Source organism: Coloeus monedula (genome assembly GCF_965178545.1).
Source record: "Coloeus monedula genome assembly, chromosome: 1".
Lineage (NCBI taxonomy): Eukaryota > Metazoa > Chordata > Aves > Passeriformes > Corvidae > Coloeus > Coloeus monedula.
Window position 1 is genome coordinate 157,429,941 of NC_138781.1, and position 17,486 is coordinate 157,447,426.

General features: G+C 43.7%; 1 protein-coding gene across 4 annotated transcripts in view; it reads right to left on the bottom strand.

The window, feature by feature from the left end:
* The window catches only part of TSNARE1 (t-SNARE domain containing 1), a 461,526-nt gene that overhangs the window by 290,528 nt on the left and 153,512 nt on the right, over window positions 1-17,486 (bottom strand). For all 4 annotated transcript variants that reach the window (XM_082283165.1, XM_082283162.1, XM_082283164.1 and 1 more), the window contains exon 6: window positions 13,044-13,113. In XM_082283165.1, coding sequence (XP_082139291.1) covers window positions 13,044-13,113 — 70 coding nt within the window. The remainder of the gene's footprint in view (window positions 1-13,043; window positions 13,114-17,486) is intronic.

Sequence of the window (17,486 nt, forward strand, 5' to 3'; positions counted from 1 at the left end):
GCCAGCTCTGCTCTCTGCCAGTACAACCCCAGCTTCTCCTGGTTCAGACGGGTTTGCATTGTCAGGGCTGTAGAATCACAGAATCATTTTAGTTGGAAAAGACCCCTTAGATAATCAACTCCAGCTGTTAACCCAGCACTGCCAAGCCCACCACTAAACCATGTTCCCAAGTGCCACATCTGTGTGTCTTTTAAATCCCTCCAAGAATGGGGACTCAGACACTTCCCTGGGCAGCCTGTTCCAATTCTTGATAACGCACAGTTTTTCCTAATATCCAGTCAAAACTTCCCCTGGGGCAACTTGAGGCTGTTTCCTCTTATTCTACGGCTTACTATTTCAGAGAAGACATCCCTCACCTGCCTACAGCCTCCTGTCAGGGAGTTGCAGAGAGACAAGGTCTGCCCTGAGCCTCCTTTGCTCCAGGCTGAGCCACCCCAGCTCCCGCAGCTGCTCCAGGTGCTCCAGACCATTCCCCAGCTCCGTTGTTCCTCCCTGGACATGCCCCAGCTCCTCAATGTCTTTCTTGTCGTGAGGGGCTCAGAAATAAGCCCAGAATTTGAGGTGTGCAACCTCTGTGCCTGCAACTGCAAGGCTTTTGTTCTGCTCTCATCCCCTTCCTTCTACTAGGGACAAGTTCACCTGAGTAAGAGACACCAATTTGCTTCCCCCTATCCTGCAGGCAGCATCATTTGTGTTCATCAAACAGCAACTTGTGTCACCCCTTTTCTTTTACGTGTTTTTGTCAGTCCTCTCCATCACCTTGCTCACAAACCCTGAAATGCTGCACAAAGCCATGCTCAAAAACACATCCAGGAGTAGCATTTTCACTCAAGGGTGCTACAAGCTCTCCAGACAGCCCAGATCAGCTACATTCTATTTTTGGCCATAGCCAGGATTTTTCAGTTTGCACCTCTTGGGATTCAGCACCAGAAACAAAAGCTGCTGCTCCATCTCCTGCTGCTGTGTTTGTATTTCTCCCCAGGTTTTGCCTCCAAGAAGCAAGACTGGACTCCAGCCATAATCACCTCCTCTCAAGGCAACAGATTTATCCTTTTTTTTTGCCCGAAAGGGGGTATATTATAATCTATAACACCATCCAAAAGGGTGTTAGACAAGACTTTGGCACACAGGGTTAACGTTTCCGGCAGCTTAAGGGAAGGAAGAGGAGAAATACAGCTGAAACAAAACACTCTTGAATGTCGTAACAAGTTTGCTTTGTCTGCACCTTTCATAACATCATTGTTGCCATGGGACCAAGTGGCAGAGCACTCACGGCCCTCAAAACCACTCAAACTTCATGGAACTGTTTACTGCTGCAAAGAGCAGGGAGTCAAGTGAGCAGTTTGAACCTTCTGTAATTATTTACTGTATCAATACTAAACAAATAACTTTAAAAGGAGGTTGAAAATTCCCCCTCAGCTAGTTTAATCCCTAAGGATGTACATTGGGGAAGCAAGATTTTTTTCTTTTTCCCATTCATTATCTCCAATCTAGAAAGAAAATTCCCATTTTGTGACACTGCAATCTAGGAAAGAAGCATGACATTACTTGTTCATTATTCTGCAAGACTGAATGCATGAAGATCACAGGATGTGAGCAGGGAAAGTCTCCATGTACAGATTGCATCTGTGTTTTGTGAACAAAGAGAATATAAGCAGACAGCAATATAAAATATCCTGGTAAACACATATAATCCCCTCGAGGTTTCAATTATTTCAAAATAAAACACATCTGTTTGTTGAACACTTGACCTTCAGCTTTGTTATTCAAGAAGATGTCGTTGGACCCATGGCTGATCACTATTATTTTCTGAAGTAAATATGTTAATTCACATGCTAAATGACAAAAAGCTGTGACATTAGTAAAACACAGTCAATGTTGCACTAAAATTTCCTTTCCTTTCCTTTCCTTTCCTTTCCTTTCCTTTCCTTTCCTTTCCTTTCCTTTCCTTTCCTTTCCTTTCCTTTCCTTTCCTTTCCTTTCCTTTCCTTCTCCTTCTCCTTCTCCTTCTCCTTCTCCTTCTCCTTCTCCTTCTCCTTCTCCTTCTCCTTCTCCTTCTCCTTCTCCTTCTCCTTCTCCTTCTCCTTCTCCTTCTCCTTCTCCTTCTCCTTCTCCTTCTCCTTCTCCTTCTCCTTCTCCTTCTCCTTCTCCTTCTCCTTCCCCCTTTCCCCCTTTCCCCCTTTTCCTTTTTCCCTTTTTCCCTTTCCTCCATCTTTTCTCTTTTCTTCTTTTTTTCTGTTTCCACCTGGCATTATTCACTTCTATTTCTCCAAGACATTTTCCCAAAGACATCCTTGTCTGCATTACCCAGTTTCACTTCAAACAAGACAGTAAAAGACATTCAAACCAAATCCCCTATGAGTTTCCAGCTTTGGTGGAAGATGTTTCTGCCCATGAAAGGGGTTTGGAACGTGATGATTTTTAAGGTCCCTTCCAACCCAAACCATTCTATGGTTCTATGATTTCCTTCTGACCTCACAATATTGCTGAACTTGGAAGTGTTATTTGCCAAAAAAACCATTTCCTTACTCAGTTTAAGCACCCAGTGTCCACACAAATAACCTAAAGATCTTCTTAACCCCTGGTGTGCCTCCTGCAGTGGGCAGATGGAGGGGTGTCTGCTCAGAGGGTTTATTCCTGACTGAGCAGTGAGAAGGAATCACCCACTAAATCACTGCAGGAAAAAAGTGCAGCTATTCATCCCAGAGTGACTTCCTCAGCAAGCAACAGATCAGCAACTCCTTGTACTCTGCTCTGAGATTGGACTCTTTGTCTTTCTTTCTTGCCCCTCAAGCACAGCAGACCTTCCAGAGGATGCCAATTGCTTCCACAGATGCCCTGCAGAAACGTGGGATGGATCAGCCAAAGCCACAGGTCACACCAAGCGTCACTCCTCATGATGGGACTGTCACTCCCGGCTTTTTGGGCAGCATCAGGCTCAAAGGACAAGCCAGACCTCACCCAAAGCCAAGAGAAGGATTCCAAGAAGCACTGGCATGTTTGGATTGCTGTGCCAGAGCCCTGGAGGAGTCCCTGGAAAAATGAATGCTCAGCCCTGAGAACTGCTTACTCCACATGTGAATTCCTAAACAAACCTCATCCCACAGGTCCCTCCAGCCAATCTGCAAGAACTGCATGGCTGAATTTGGAACTAATGGCACTAAATCCCACCATAAACATGCAGCTGTCCTATCCTCCCTCCAAGAATTTTTTTTTTTTTGGCCTTAAAAAATTTACAAAACTTGCATTTAGAGAGCCAGAGGGAAGTTGCTCCAGCCAGTATCACAAGTCATTAGATAAACTTCCTGCCTGTGGATATTTCAACCCAAATATAAAATTATTTTCCCTCTGCAGGCTATGCTAACAGAAGGTGATCTTGTCTTGCAGTTTCTGTAACTCTGCAGGAGGAAAAAGGCAAAATATCTGAAGCTGGTTTGTTTTTCAAGGTGAGGGAGGATGAATTTTTCTCTGTTGACTCAAAACGCCAATTTTTAACCTAATCATATCCCACGTTTCATTGCTAATACATGAAAATGTCAAAAGATGTAAACCCCAAATTAAAAAGCTACTATTTTGGTAATATTAAGAGGGGAAATTTGCATATATTTGTAATGATTAATCTCAGAAAGGCATCTGAAAAATTAGCAAAACTATCATGGTGGCCCAAGAGATGAAAAGAGAAGAATGCTTTATTCTATTTATTTCTTCGTCCTTCTGTCACCCATAAAACAAAAAAATAAAAACAACATCAGTGCGAAATCAGCATTTCCCAGACAAACATCTAAGAATAAATTTATGGAAAAAAACCCCCAAACACGACAGTATTTTTACACATTGCAATATCCAGCTACACTTCTGGTAGTGTACAATTTTCTTGCTACAAATAGAGAGCTCGCTGGGGGATGCAGTTGGCTTCCAAAAAGGGAGATGGAGGAGCTTGGAAGCTAAGGGGGAGTAATGTGAATCTCTCAAACACTGATAGCTGGATGGTCGTGGAGCCAAGCAAGGGTTGTTGGCAATAACACACTGTGAGCAAGAACAGGATGTGGCTGGAGAAGGGACCATGCACAGGTAGGGGCAGCACTTTTCTGGGAAAAACATCCAGGTTCTGGCTCCTGGAGATCAGCACAACACAGCACAGTGCAGGCTCAGGAATGAGGTTGAGAATAGGGCATGGACTGTAGGAGGGATCAAGACCACCCGAGATCCCTGAAGGCTCTGACCCATTTCCACACAGGTCTAGAAGAACAAGCTGTGCATGACAACTGATTTGCATACAAAGAGAGAAAATAACAGGGAAAACTTATTTATAAAAGGTACCCCCATGAAGCCTGGGCACATGGGCACCCCAGGATCCTGGACACCCCATCAGCTGGATCAATGCTGCAGCCAGCACTGATGATCTCTTCCCATGTTTAATCCATCTCTTGGATTTTTCCCATGTTTAATGTCTTTCTTCCCATGTTTAATCCATCTCTTTCTCTTCCCTTTCACCCTACCCCCTTACCCAAAACTCACTGCCTTTTGCTTAGACAGGAAGTCAGGGACTAATTTATACTGATTTCCATGCCAAATGTGTAATTTACTAATAAAACTTTGTACACTTGGGTGGACCGTCTGACTTTTGCCAGTCCTTTTGAGCACGAACATCCATAAATCTCGGGTGTTCCCTTCCCCTTAAGGCTGAACACTTTTCACCTGGGGCACCAAAGGGGGAATGGGGTGAGGAGAAGATTTATTTTTCCAGTATCTAGTCACTGGCAGAAGACAAAAAATCATCTAATTGTTTACCCATATCTGTGCTCCAAATGGTATAAAAACCATGGGACGCTGCTGCAGATCCTTGGAGCAAATGTGCAAGGGCCTGGGCTCACATTGTGGTAGCTTCTCCTGATCCTCATTTCCCCTAGAGATGTTACAGCCCTGGTGTTTAACCAGCTGGACCTAAAGCCAGTGGGCAAATCTGCAAACAGGAGATGGGAACAAGGAGATAAGGGAAGGCTTGGGCTCTGAAGCAACACAGTTTTCACCAGCACTGAGTGTGCTCTTCTTCCCTTGACTCTTCAGAGCTCTGAGGAGTAAACCAGTGAGTCCTGGTGCACAAGCAGCAAGGTGCCCATGTGGCCAAGAAGGCCAGTTGGATCCCGGGGTGCATTGGGAGGAGCATTGCCAGCAGGTTGAGGGAGGTGATCCTGCCCTCTACTCAGCCCTGGTGAGGCACATCTGGAGTGCCGTGTCCAGTTCTGGGCTCCTCAGGATGAGAGAGATGGAGTTCCTGGAGCAGGTCCAGTAGAGGGCCACGGAGATGATCTGGGGACTGAAGCCCCTCACTTATGAGAAAAGGCTGAAGAAGATTGGCCTGTTCAGGCTTGAGAAGAGACAATTGAAAGGGGACCTCATCCCTGTTTGTCAGTGTCTACAGCGAGGGGTCAGAGCAGAGCCCAGGCTCTGCTCCATGGGGCCCAACAATAGGAGAAGAGGAACGGGCAGGGACTGATGCCCAGGAAGCTCCACCTGAACATGAGGAAGAACAGCACAACCCACTGTGGTGCCTTCCAACCTTCCTCAGGCTGTGATTTTCTGTGATTCTCCAACTCACCACTGCACTGAGGAGAAGACAGAAACCATGAGCTGAGACATGAAAGCATTAAAAAATTACATAAACAGCAGCGGCAGTAGGAGACCTTCAAGAGGAGATTGTTGGTTATCCCACAGATGCCACCATTCTTTGTCATCTCCTGGAGCATACATCCCTTGCCACAACAAATAATCATTGTTCCATCATCACAGGCTTTAAAATTCCTAGCCTACATCTAAAACCCTTCTTGCTGTGGGAAGACGCTTTCACTTTGGCCAAGGTTTCTGGCCACCTCGGAACTCTGGCAAGGACGATTTGGGAGGAAAAACACTGAAAAGAAAAACTTTGCTGACAGATTGATTTGTAGTGACCATTAGAAATTGCTCAAGCATGTGAAGGGATACTCCAAGGACCTCTCTAAGCAGGGGAGGCAGTTCAGAAGTGTATGAATTTATCATCATTGGAGAATTCTGCAGTTCATCACCAGCTTTTGTAATTTATCACAGGGATGTCACATATTGGGAGCTCTGGGATTCTTAAGGGTGAGATGTGTCACATAAATACAGTTATTAAGGCAGTGAGTGTATTATACAGTTAAATACAAATGTTGCAATCTGGCAACCAATTTTTACTGCCAAAACCTAGAAGGTTTTTCCTGTCAGAAATTGATGCCAGCAGCGATAAATGGGGGATAGATAAAGTTAATCCGACTGCTTTGAGTTGAACAGGGAAGGTATTACTTTGAAGGGTTTAACATATTAACGGAATCAAAACGACATTTCAAAATATTTATGGAAATCTTTTTTTTTTTAAAGCTTCTACAAGCAGTATAACAAAACCATATAAAACATTATTAAATCCTACCCTTAATTAAACATGCTGACACTTAAAAGCTTCTGTCTGATTTACTTTAACAAATCTTCTTTCCGTAAATTATGACTTTAAAACATCATTCTGCTCTAAATGAATCTGTATTCCAGAGGAATTAAAACCTTTTTAACAGACACTTTAAAAAAAAGTAAATTTTTAAGCTATACCTCCAACTTATCAAACATAATGGTGAAGCAAGAAAAGAAAAGGGAAACAATACACATAAATGGTAAAATTAACTGAGAAAAAAAGTCTTTATTGTTTCATGTCAGTTCAGAAAAGCTGAAGGACATGGATTCATCCCCCTCTGCAGCAGGTTGGTGAGGCTTCAAGCTATGAGGGGAACTATTCCACCACCTTGGAGCAGCCAGAGGAACACGGGAATGTCCAAAGATCACTTTGGTCCAGCTAAGGTACAAATGACCCCACAACCCTCCCCAAAAAGCCAAGGGCTACTACGTTTCTCAGTGTAATATGAGTTAGGTAGGAAGAAACTGAAAGATGAAATACCAGTGCCAGTTCCCTCACTTGATTCAGGGGGTCACGTAGTGTCCCTTGAGATGTCCCAGTGTGCCACCACACCTAATGCTGCCATTTCAGAAGTGAAAGAATGGCAAGTCCTGCACCAAAACTGCCAACCCCACCAATGCTTCTCAGACACCCTGGGGTGTTGCATACAGGTAAAACCTTATAAAATGAAGGCCTTGTTGCCTTTGTAAAATCATGGCTCAGGCCTGTTACTTCTGCTAGAGAAGGACCGTAGGAAAGAGGCATAGCTGAAGTAGAGGTAGAAAAACATGCTGCATGATTATCACCCAGTGGTGTGTGGTGATTGGTTGAATTAAGCTTTTGTGCTTTAAAACTCTGTAAACAGCTAAGAAAGCATGAAAGACACTGTGTGGTATTAAAGATAAGCTTTTTGCCTTCTGAACAGAGTTGGTGTGAGTGATTCATGAGTGTCACGTCCGTCTCAACTGCGACACTGAGGCACCTCAACAGCCCCAAGAGCCACCAATCACATCCTGGGCTGCACCATAAGAAAGTGTGGCCAGAAGATCAAGGGAGGGGATTCTTCCCCTCTGCTATGACCTCGAGAGGCCCCACCTGCAGTGCTGTGTCGAACTCTGAGGTCACCAACATCAGAAGGATATGGAGCTGTTGGACTGAGTCCAGAGGAGAACACAAAGATTCTCTGAGGGTTGGAGTCCTTCTGCTCTGGAGAACAGCTGGGAGAGCTGGGGGTGCTCACCTGGAGAAGAGAAGGCTCCAGGGAGACCTTAGAGCCCCTTCCAGTGCCTAAAGGAGCTCCAAGAGAGCTGGAGAGGGACTTGGGACAAGGGATGGAGTGACAGGGCAAAGGGGAATAACTTTGAACTGAGAAGGGCAAGTTTAAATTGGACATTGGGAAGTAATCCCTGGCTTTGAAGGTGCTGAGGCCCTGGCACAGGCTGCCCAGAGAAGCTGTGGCTGCCCCATCCCTGGAGGTGTCCAAGGCCAGGTTGGATGGACCTTGGAGCAACCTGGATTAATGGAAGGTGTCCCTGTCCATGGAAAGGGAGCACTGGAACTATACAGTCTTCAAGATCCCATCCAACCCAAACCATTCCATGATTCTCTGACCTTACTAGGATGAGCTGAAGCTTGACAGACTCCAGAGACCAAGATAATGTAGGCAAGCACCTTTAGGTTCTTACCCATAAGAGGGTGTAACAACCTGTGCCAAGCAAGACTCATAGATAAGTCCAGCCCATCACAAACTTAGTGATTCTATCCTGAATGTCAACATGGGTCAAAAGTGCTTCTACAAATCCAGCAAAGCACCTCAGACCGAGCCTGAGAGCTCTGAAGAGCTCATTCTCACAGTTTAATTGACTCTTGATGTTCATAATGGCTTCCAGCTTGGACGTGGATGCTTCTCTTCCCAAAAGCACCCCAAACTGACAATACTTCACCCTGGGCTTCCATCGATTTTAGGCTGGCAAAATAAACTGATGAAGGGATTTTGCTGTTCCCAAAAATATCTTCTGGTGATGATGCAAATTTCCTGGGGAAGGGTGAGGAAGATGGAATCCCCTTCAATCCCAGTAAAGAATATAACAATCTATATATGCATGCCCAAGGAAAAGAGGTGCTCTGTGAAGTTAATATTTGACCAAAAACCAGGTAAGAGCAGCAATACAAAGGCTGAACTTTCAGCCTTTTCCAGGACTCTTGGATTGTCTCACCCTGAAGCAGCTCAGATCTCAAACTCAGCTTCCCCATTTGGAAAATACTTTGAAACTCCTTTGTGGCCAAAGGATTTCTCTGCCATGCACCATTTTAACCAAGGTTTTGTATCAGTTCAATCAGAAAAGCAGGTTTGTTCTCTCACACTGTGCAGATGTAGAGCTGAGCCCTCTCTCTGGTGCAGGAAAAAATCCTACATATTTCAATAATGTGCATTTCTTAAAAAAAATTAATACCAGTGGGAAGAGTGAGGTGAAATCCAGAAGTCTTTTTTTTTTCCTCAAATCAGGAGAAATCAACACTTTTTTTTAGTAAATCTCATCAATGCTAAAATCTCATCAGTGCTAAAAGCCCCAAAAATAATCCTTCTTATAACTCCTTCTTGAACAGGCAAGTTCTTCTGCTAGGACTAGTGAAGGATCCAAAAATGCCATGGAGTGAAGACTCATGGGCTACATCCCAGACACACCTGAAAATGGGTAATAAGCTGTGATTGTGACTCAATGCTCTTGACATTTGACACACGGTCAAATGTCCAATAAGGTGAGAAACTCCTCTCTGAGGTGAGCAGTGCAGGCAGCCTGGTTTGGAAAGCTCAGATCACTTCTGTAGCCACCCAGCCTCCAAGGAAAGGACATCAAGGACCTTTCATTGCCACTTCAAGCTCAATCTTGTGTCTTCCAGGCAGTCAGCAAATGCCTCTTGCAGCCCACACGGCCACTTTGCTTTTCTTGAGATCACAGTAAGACAGGGTAGGGTTGTGTGAAAATGAAAGACTTTTAAAATTGTTTTTCTTCTTCTAACACACTTCTCAGAGAGCATTTTCTGGGTTACAGGGATGTGTTCACTTCCAGCCACTTTGTGGAGGATGCTGGGAGACCAACCAGCCACACCAGTCAAAAGAAAAGAGACTGACTCTTGAAGACAGTGCTCTACCTGGGTGTTTAATTTGATTTGCCTAAATTAAAAGCTCATTACCTTCAGTGCCTAATGTTGGAGAACCCCCTCATCCCACATACTCTGGCTAAGGAGGCAGATAAATGCCTTGGAAGCCTAGATTATTAAACCAAAGGTCAGAGAAAAAAAACAAATCAGTCGATTTTTCCTGCGTCACTGGAGGAAGCCTCAGCTTTTCCTCTTGGCCTTAGCTCCACAGCTCAGCTCCATGCACCTTTCTTCCTTTTGCTCCCACTCCCTTCCCAATTAATCCAGAGCCAGTTGCATTCAGCCAAGAGTTTTGTATGGGCATTTATGTTTTACTTGCCAGGACATCCAGCTCCAAGCATGCAGCACACAAATATTTGTGCTGGCTTTGGGAAGAGCTTTGACCAGGATTATTCACTTTGGGTCCCATATACACCCTGCTCACAGCAGCAGCCAACTCTGTCTCACTGACTAGAGCTGGCACTCCACTTGAGATAAACTCTCCCAAATTCACTTGCCACAGATACAATCCTTATTCTGAAAGGCTCAGCTCTCAAATGCAGAGAAACTATTTCAGAATAGGGAATAGCCCAATTTGACAGAAAGAATCCTACCTTCATCTCATGCCTTTGTGAGTCATGTTCTTAAGAGGCAGAAAGTCTGAATGAATTTGAAAAGGAATCAGGTAACTTTGGTCTTTTTTTTTTTTCTGTTTTAGCAGGACCCTGCTGCTAGGTAAGCAAAACTTCTGCAGTTTACAGTCCAAAGCTGCTGAATGTCCTGTGCAGCAGAACAATTCACCATTAATCCCTATTCCCAAATACTCTGCCTTCCCTCATCTGCCTAATTTTAGGCAGCCTCATTTTAGGCAGAGTGACAGCCATTTAACAAGAAAGTAGAAACTGTGGCAATTTTACCACTTAGATACCCAAAAACATGGTCGTTTTCCTAACAGCCAGGGCTATAAACCTGCCAAATGTTCCCTCACTGCTCCCATCTTCCAAGCTAGAGGGTGTTCAAGGAGAGACATACATCAGCCTCTGAAGGAAAGGGGTCAAGTGGCAGAGGAGGAAGATTAAGCCATGATTTGCAGCCGGGGAAGCAGAAAGCACTGCCCCAAAGGTCTCACCTGAAGAGCTGACCCTCCTGAGCAGAGATCTACGCAGCCCTGCCAGCTCTCCTGATTCATGGCACACTGCTTTTTGCTGGTGCAGCTCTCACAAGAGACAAGCAGAGGTTCTTGTAGAGCACCCGAGGCTGTTTGCCTGCATTGGTGATGAAAAAGGGGGGGCAGTGGAAGGACAGGTCAGTGTCAGGACAGGATGAGAGAAAGGGAGGATTGAGGGGAAGGGAGCTGCTGGTCCTCTTCAGCAGAGCACCCTGGAACTGTTCTGTCTGGAGATACAAGAAGTCAAATGGGAGAAATGGGAGACCTGCTAGAGCATGGGGAGAGGGGATGAACCAGGAGACAGCTGGAGGAATTCTGGGGCTGATGACAGGGGTAGGGAAGCACGGTTAAATTTGAAAAAAAGCTGCATTAACTATCTGGACAATTAATGGTAATTCCAAGATCAAAAAATAATTAGTGCAATTAGTGCCTTATGCATCTATTTATGTAACTGCTCAGGAAAGGGGAAAATTATCCATCCATGTTTCTGGAATGCTCTGAAGAGTCGAGGAATTGATTATTTAATTTTAAAAAAGAGAATAGTTTAGGAGAGCAGACACAGTATCTGCATGATGCAGAGTCTTTCCTGGGTTAAGGATCTTCAGCAGTTATTAAGGTGCTTTATGCTGCAAATAATTTTGTACATGTAAACATCTTTCCTGATTACATCGATCTCCACAGGCTGAGTTTATACTCTTACATCCTCTCCAATCTCCTAAATTTACTTTCAAATCTTCTGACTATTACTATTACTATTTTTAATCCTCTGGTTTGCAAAACAGAGTATATGTGAATTAGGGCAGATCTGATGCCCTGATGAAAGCAGTGGATTGGAGAGAAAAGGAGAGACACTGCAAACAGGTCTGAGAGTTTATATTGCATGGAAAAGGTCAGCCAAGTCCATCAGGCAAATATAGAAATAAACCCCAAATTCTCCTCTTTCTTCTCAGCCAAGTCTCAGCAGGAACTGCAGTCACACACACGAAATCAGAGCCATATCCTAAACACTTGGGTTTTGTGCGCAAGCTCCATGAAGGGAGGCACCTTTAATGAATTGTGCTACATTTGGAAAAGCCATTTGAATTCTGTAATTAGCACACATACAGTGAGAGCTAACTGTACGTGTTTGTGTGTACACAGCTCTGGAAGAGGCAGTTTAATGAACTGTATCTACTGCAACTGCAATGCAAGTTTCATTTTGTCAGTGTTGTGCCCCATGATGCTGTGATGCGGCTTCCAACAGCACAATACACTTCTCCTCCTATAAAATCCTCTTCCCTCCTTTTTTTTCATGGAACTGTGGAATAGTTTGGGTTGGAAGGGACCTTAAAGATCACCTGGTTCCAACACCCCCTGCCTTGGGCAGGGACACCTTCTACTATCCCAGGTTGCTCCAAGCCCCATCCAACCTGGCCTCGGACACTTCCAGGGATGGGGCAGCCACAGCTTCTCTGGGCAACCTGTGCCAGGGCCTCAGCACCCACACAGGGAAGAATTCCTTCCTAATATCCAATCTAAACCTACTGCCTTTCAGTTTGAAGCCACTCCTCCTTGTTCTGTCACTACATGCCCCTGTCACAAGTCCCTTTTCTCTTTCCTCTTGGGTTCACGTGCCTTGGCCAAGTGGAACTGGGGGGTAAAAGAAAAGGCAAAAGAAAAAAACTACACGAACATCTGTTTAGGTTTAACTCCAGCCAGCAATTAGCCTCCCACAGCTGCTCATTCACTCCTTACTCGCTGGTGTGGTGGGGTGAGGTGAGAAGCAGGAAAGGCCTTGACTCTGTAAAAACTGCTCAGCAGTAACTAAAAAATCCCTGGATTATCAACACTGCTTTCATTACAAATCCAAAACATAGCCTCACATTGGCTACTGTGAAGAAAATTATCTCCATGCCAGCCAAAACCAGCACAGCTTCCTACTCCGGCTTCACTTTAAACTAAATAACCACCACCCCCAACAACAAGAAAACAACAAAAACCAGAAAAATAACTCCACCTACAGAACCACAGAGTGCCCTCTTTCACTGTGGGCCGTCTTTTTTGTGTTATCTCCACACCATTCTCTGCCACCTGAAACCAGCACAAGCAAAGCTTTATACGATCAATACACATCCTATTGCCATTAATCACCGACAGAAACAGAAAAAAGCCAAGTAATCCTGACAAAAACATGTCCAGTTATAATAAAAGGATGGAAAAAAGGGTGAGGATAGATGAGGGGAAAAAATGGAAGGTCTGGGACAAAGAAAGATCTGCAACAATTTAAAATAAACTCACAGTCCATCCTGCAGCTCTTGAGTATCATTTGAGGTCCCCAGGGATCGAAGACTTCTTTCCAGAGAGGTCACTGTCAACAGCAGAGAAAGAAAAGATAAAGAAGCAGTACACCTTTTCAGAGAAAAAAAAAAAAAAATACTGGATCTTAGTTCTGTTGTTTGTCTTTTAATTTAATTTTATTTTTTAAAAAAATACAATGAAGTATTTGAACAAGTAACCTGTGAGAGAAAGGGGACAACGTCTACCAATAGCCATTGCCACAGAATGATAAACTAGGTCCTTTGAAAGCATAAATAGTGAATCCCTGTATAACATTCCATGACAGGATGGAATATGACCCCTTGTCAGGAAAACCTCATTTCCATGGACCTTGCACAGGTCTCTGACTCCTCCAGCCCTGAGGTGATACAGAACTGTGCACGGAGCATCTGCAGCTGGAAACGTGCCCCTGATGAAGAGGCAAGAAATTGCATAATAGCTATTTATTGCTCTGAATAATAATTAAGTGGAGGAACACTGATGTCTACTCTGATATTTTCCACCTTCTTGTTCAAGACTTTAACAGTCAAAATGTTGTCTCTGTCTCTCTTTTGGCTCAGATAAAATGGAGCTGCAATCATCTCCTGTGTTTGTGCTCAACTACTTCTTGGGCTTTTCCATCAGGAGAAGAGAATACTCTACCTTAAAAGCAGCTGGAAGGTGGAAACATAGTTTGCTTTGTAATTTGCAATGACTTCAGATTTAAAAAAAAAAAAAGTATGTGTAGATAAAAGCAGAAATCTAGCAGTACTGTTGTCTTTTTCCACCCTTGAATTTCACTGTCTCAAATTCAATTTCAAATTAACAACAGGTCACTACTTTTGGACTTAGCACAGTGAGCAAGAAAAGCACTTCAAGATTTCCCACAATGGAACATGTTAAATAAATTACATTCTTGGTATTTGCATGTGGGATTTCTCTCAGGACGTTTCCAGTTGTAAAAACCCATAACCCATTATCAGTCACGCTTCAATATTTAAGGATAGAAAGAAGAACAGATTAGAAACATGGCTCAATTATTTCTGCAGAAATTTAAGAAATCCTCTGTTTTAATGATTCTGCAGACTTGGACTTGGCCTGTAATTTTGAACAAGCCACTTAATTATATTTCCACTGACAAAATCCTCTCTTCTCTTTTGGGTTCTGCTGGCTTGACACCAAAAGTCACTAAACAGCATAAAAAGTTACTAATGTGCCTGAACTACATAAATATTAAAAAAAACCTTGAATACCAGCATGTATTTCCACCAATGCTAGTTCTCAGTAACAGTTTTTACTGCTGAGTTTGGAGATTCAGTAAGATAAAGCCTCAAGGAATTGTCTATAACTGAGCTAATAATTACTCTTTGCTGGAAGTACAATGTTTTAAAGAATAAATTGGAAGTTTTCACTAATAACCATTTGCTTCTGTAGAAGGACAGCACTAACCCTGCAGAGATCTCATGGATATTATAATTCCCTCTTTCCCTGTCCACAATCCTAACAAATCAATTCCCCATGGAATCCACATGCTGTCCAGTTCAAATACAAAGTCTTGCATCAACTAAAAATACTTTTGGACCCATCAACCCTTTGGAACAAAGCAGAGTGTGGTCCTTGGAGAACAGACAGCAAGCCGAGGTGAAGAAAAGACCTGTGAGGACATTGAATTTGTAAGAACAAGTTAACATCATGTGTGCAACTCCAGAACAAAACCAGCAGCTACAGCATCCATGAACCTTTCTAACCTGACCTGCAAAAGTAAGGACAATTCCAAGTGAGTTTTGCTGCCGCCTGCTTTGGAGAAGACTGGAGTGGGAAGCAGCGTTCCTACTGTACAAAACAGTTCAAGACTTCACGCTCACGCCATTGTACACTGAGGCAAATCCAGGAGCTGACAGATTTGTTCAGTATTTTAGAAAACCCACAAAAAGGTGAAAAGAATCTGAGACATAAATGCAAGGGGTGAGGAAAGCGTTTGTCAGTCAGATGAGAAAGTGACCTGGGATTAAGTTCTTATCCAATAATTTTACCTAATATTCCAGTTCAAACATAGTATTTAGACAACTAAATAAATGTCAGTTATCTCAGAATGACGAGTTATGCACTCTGGAGGAGCCAAAGGTCACCATTTGATATAACCCTCATCTGGAAAATAGCAGGACTAAGACTCCAACATGAGTCTCCTGAATCCCAGGAAAGCCAAAAGTATCCCAGGCTACCTCAAAAAAGGAGTGGCCAGAAGCTCAATGGAGCTGATTCTCCCCCTCTACCCTCCTCCCATGAGACCCCACCTCGACTGCATCCAGCTCTGAGACCCCTAACACAAGAAGGATGTTGATCTGTTGGAGCAAATCCAGAGGCGGCCACGGAGATGATCACAGGGCTGGAGCCCCTCTGCCCTGGAGCCAGGCCAGGACAGCTGGGATTGTTCAGCCTGGGGAGGAGAAGGCTCCAGAGAGAACTGGAGAGGAGCTTTGGACAAGGGCATGAAGTGATAGGACAAGGGGGAGAGGATTTACTCTGATGAAGGACAGGTTCAGACTGGATATTAGGAAGAAATTCTTTACTATGAGTGTAGCAAGGCCCTGGCACAGGTTGCCCAGAGAAGCTGTGGCTGCCCCATCCCTGGAAGTGTCCAAGGCCAGGTTGGATGGGGCTTGGAGCAATCTGGGATAGTGGAAGGTGTCCCTGCGCACGGCAGGAGGTTGGAAACAGTGATCTTCAACCTTTCCAACCCAAGCCATTCTATGATTCTGTAATTAAATCTGAGCTACTCTGGGCTAAATCTAACTTGCTTTGACCAAGAATGACTTTATCAAAATCTGTGCAGTTGTGCTGGATGTGGAATATCCCTCTCCAGGTACCAGTTCTGGTAACGTGAGCAGTAATTTGATCAGAGGAGCAAAACATCAAGCTCTGCTGGAAGGATGTATGAAGCCATTCTTAAAACAGGAATCTTATTTTAAAAGCCTTGTACTTTTTGTTATTAAAAGGCACACCCGAGTCCTCCAGGATGAGACACACTCACAAGGCATCAGTGATGTTGGAGCTGCACTGATTTACTGAACAGAGAGCGTGGCCCAAGCTGTCTGTGCCATTGCAATCCTTAAATCAGTGGGGGATAAGAAACCATCCTGAGATGGCCATGGAGACTCTAGCACACCTGAGGGAGCTGGAAAAATCCTTTACTCAGCCTCTAAGATCAAGGTAATGGGACTGCACATGGTACCAACCTGTTATGGGCAGTCATTAATGAGTGAGGAGCAGGAATTAGAGAGGCAAGAGACCCATTAGAGAGTTCAGGTTCTCCATCTGGCCAGCACAGGTCTGATTCCTCCAGTATATTCTCCATAGATCAGACAAGATGCACCAGAGCAACTTCATTTAGGAGTGTTATTTATTGTACTTATTTATAAGACACTTACTAAGAGGCAGCTAAAAGTTATACATGAAAAAATGTAAAGCCTTGATAAAAATATGTAGAAAAAAAAGACATAAATGAGACAAATTCAGGCAGTAGTTGAGCTTCTTTTTGTGTCCTGATAGGAAAATCAACTAAATTAAAAAAACAAACAAACAAACAAACAAAACATAAAAGTTGCAAAAGTCAAGGCACTATGTAACAAGCTGGTCTCGTGGAAGGTGTCCCTGCCCATGGCAGGGGGTTGGAACAACATGACCTTTAAGGTCCCTTCCAACCCAAACCATTCTATAACTCTATGATTCTATGAACCTTCCCCATTTTCAACAGGGACAGCCCCAAAAGATTAAGAGAGAGAAAGCAGATGCAAAGATTAGGAAAAATCTCCCTCTATCCCTTCACACTTCCATAAGAGATGGCATAAAAAAAAGTCTATAAGCTCATGACCTGGCAGGAGAGTGATTCAGTAGCACATAAACAGAGCCAGCTGTCCTGGCTAAGATTTCTATTCAACAAATAAGGAAGATTTCCATTTTCATGGCAGAAAAAGGGAGTAGGAAGCATTTATAGGTGAGAACAGCCACAATCAACTCAGAGCTATAAACTCCCCCTTGGTCAGGAAACAAATCCTGAAGTGACCAAGAATTTAAGTCACCCCAAAGGCTCAGAATTCTGCAAAAAGAATAAGGACAGCAAAGAGGAACAAAGTACACAGGGTTTATTACTTCTGCAGTGTTACTCAATAAAATTCAATGGTGCTTTAAAATCCCGTACAAAGTTGACTTCTTGTTTCATTAAAAATAGTCATTCCCCAAAGACATAAGAAGTATTGCAGAGATAGGCCACAACCTGGGATTTTTAGAACCTAAGCAACAAAAGCATAACATGGCCAGCTCCTGACAGCTTGGAACAGCCCAGCCAGGGAAGGGGCGAAGTCACAATTCCTGGGAGTGTTCAAAAATAAATCGACAAGGCACTTCACAAGGTTTAGTGCCCTTGGT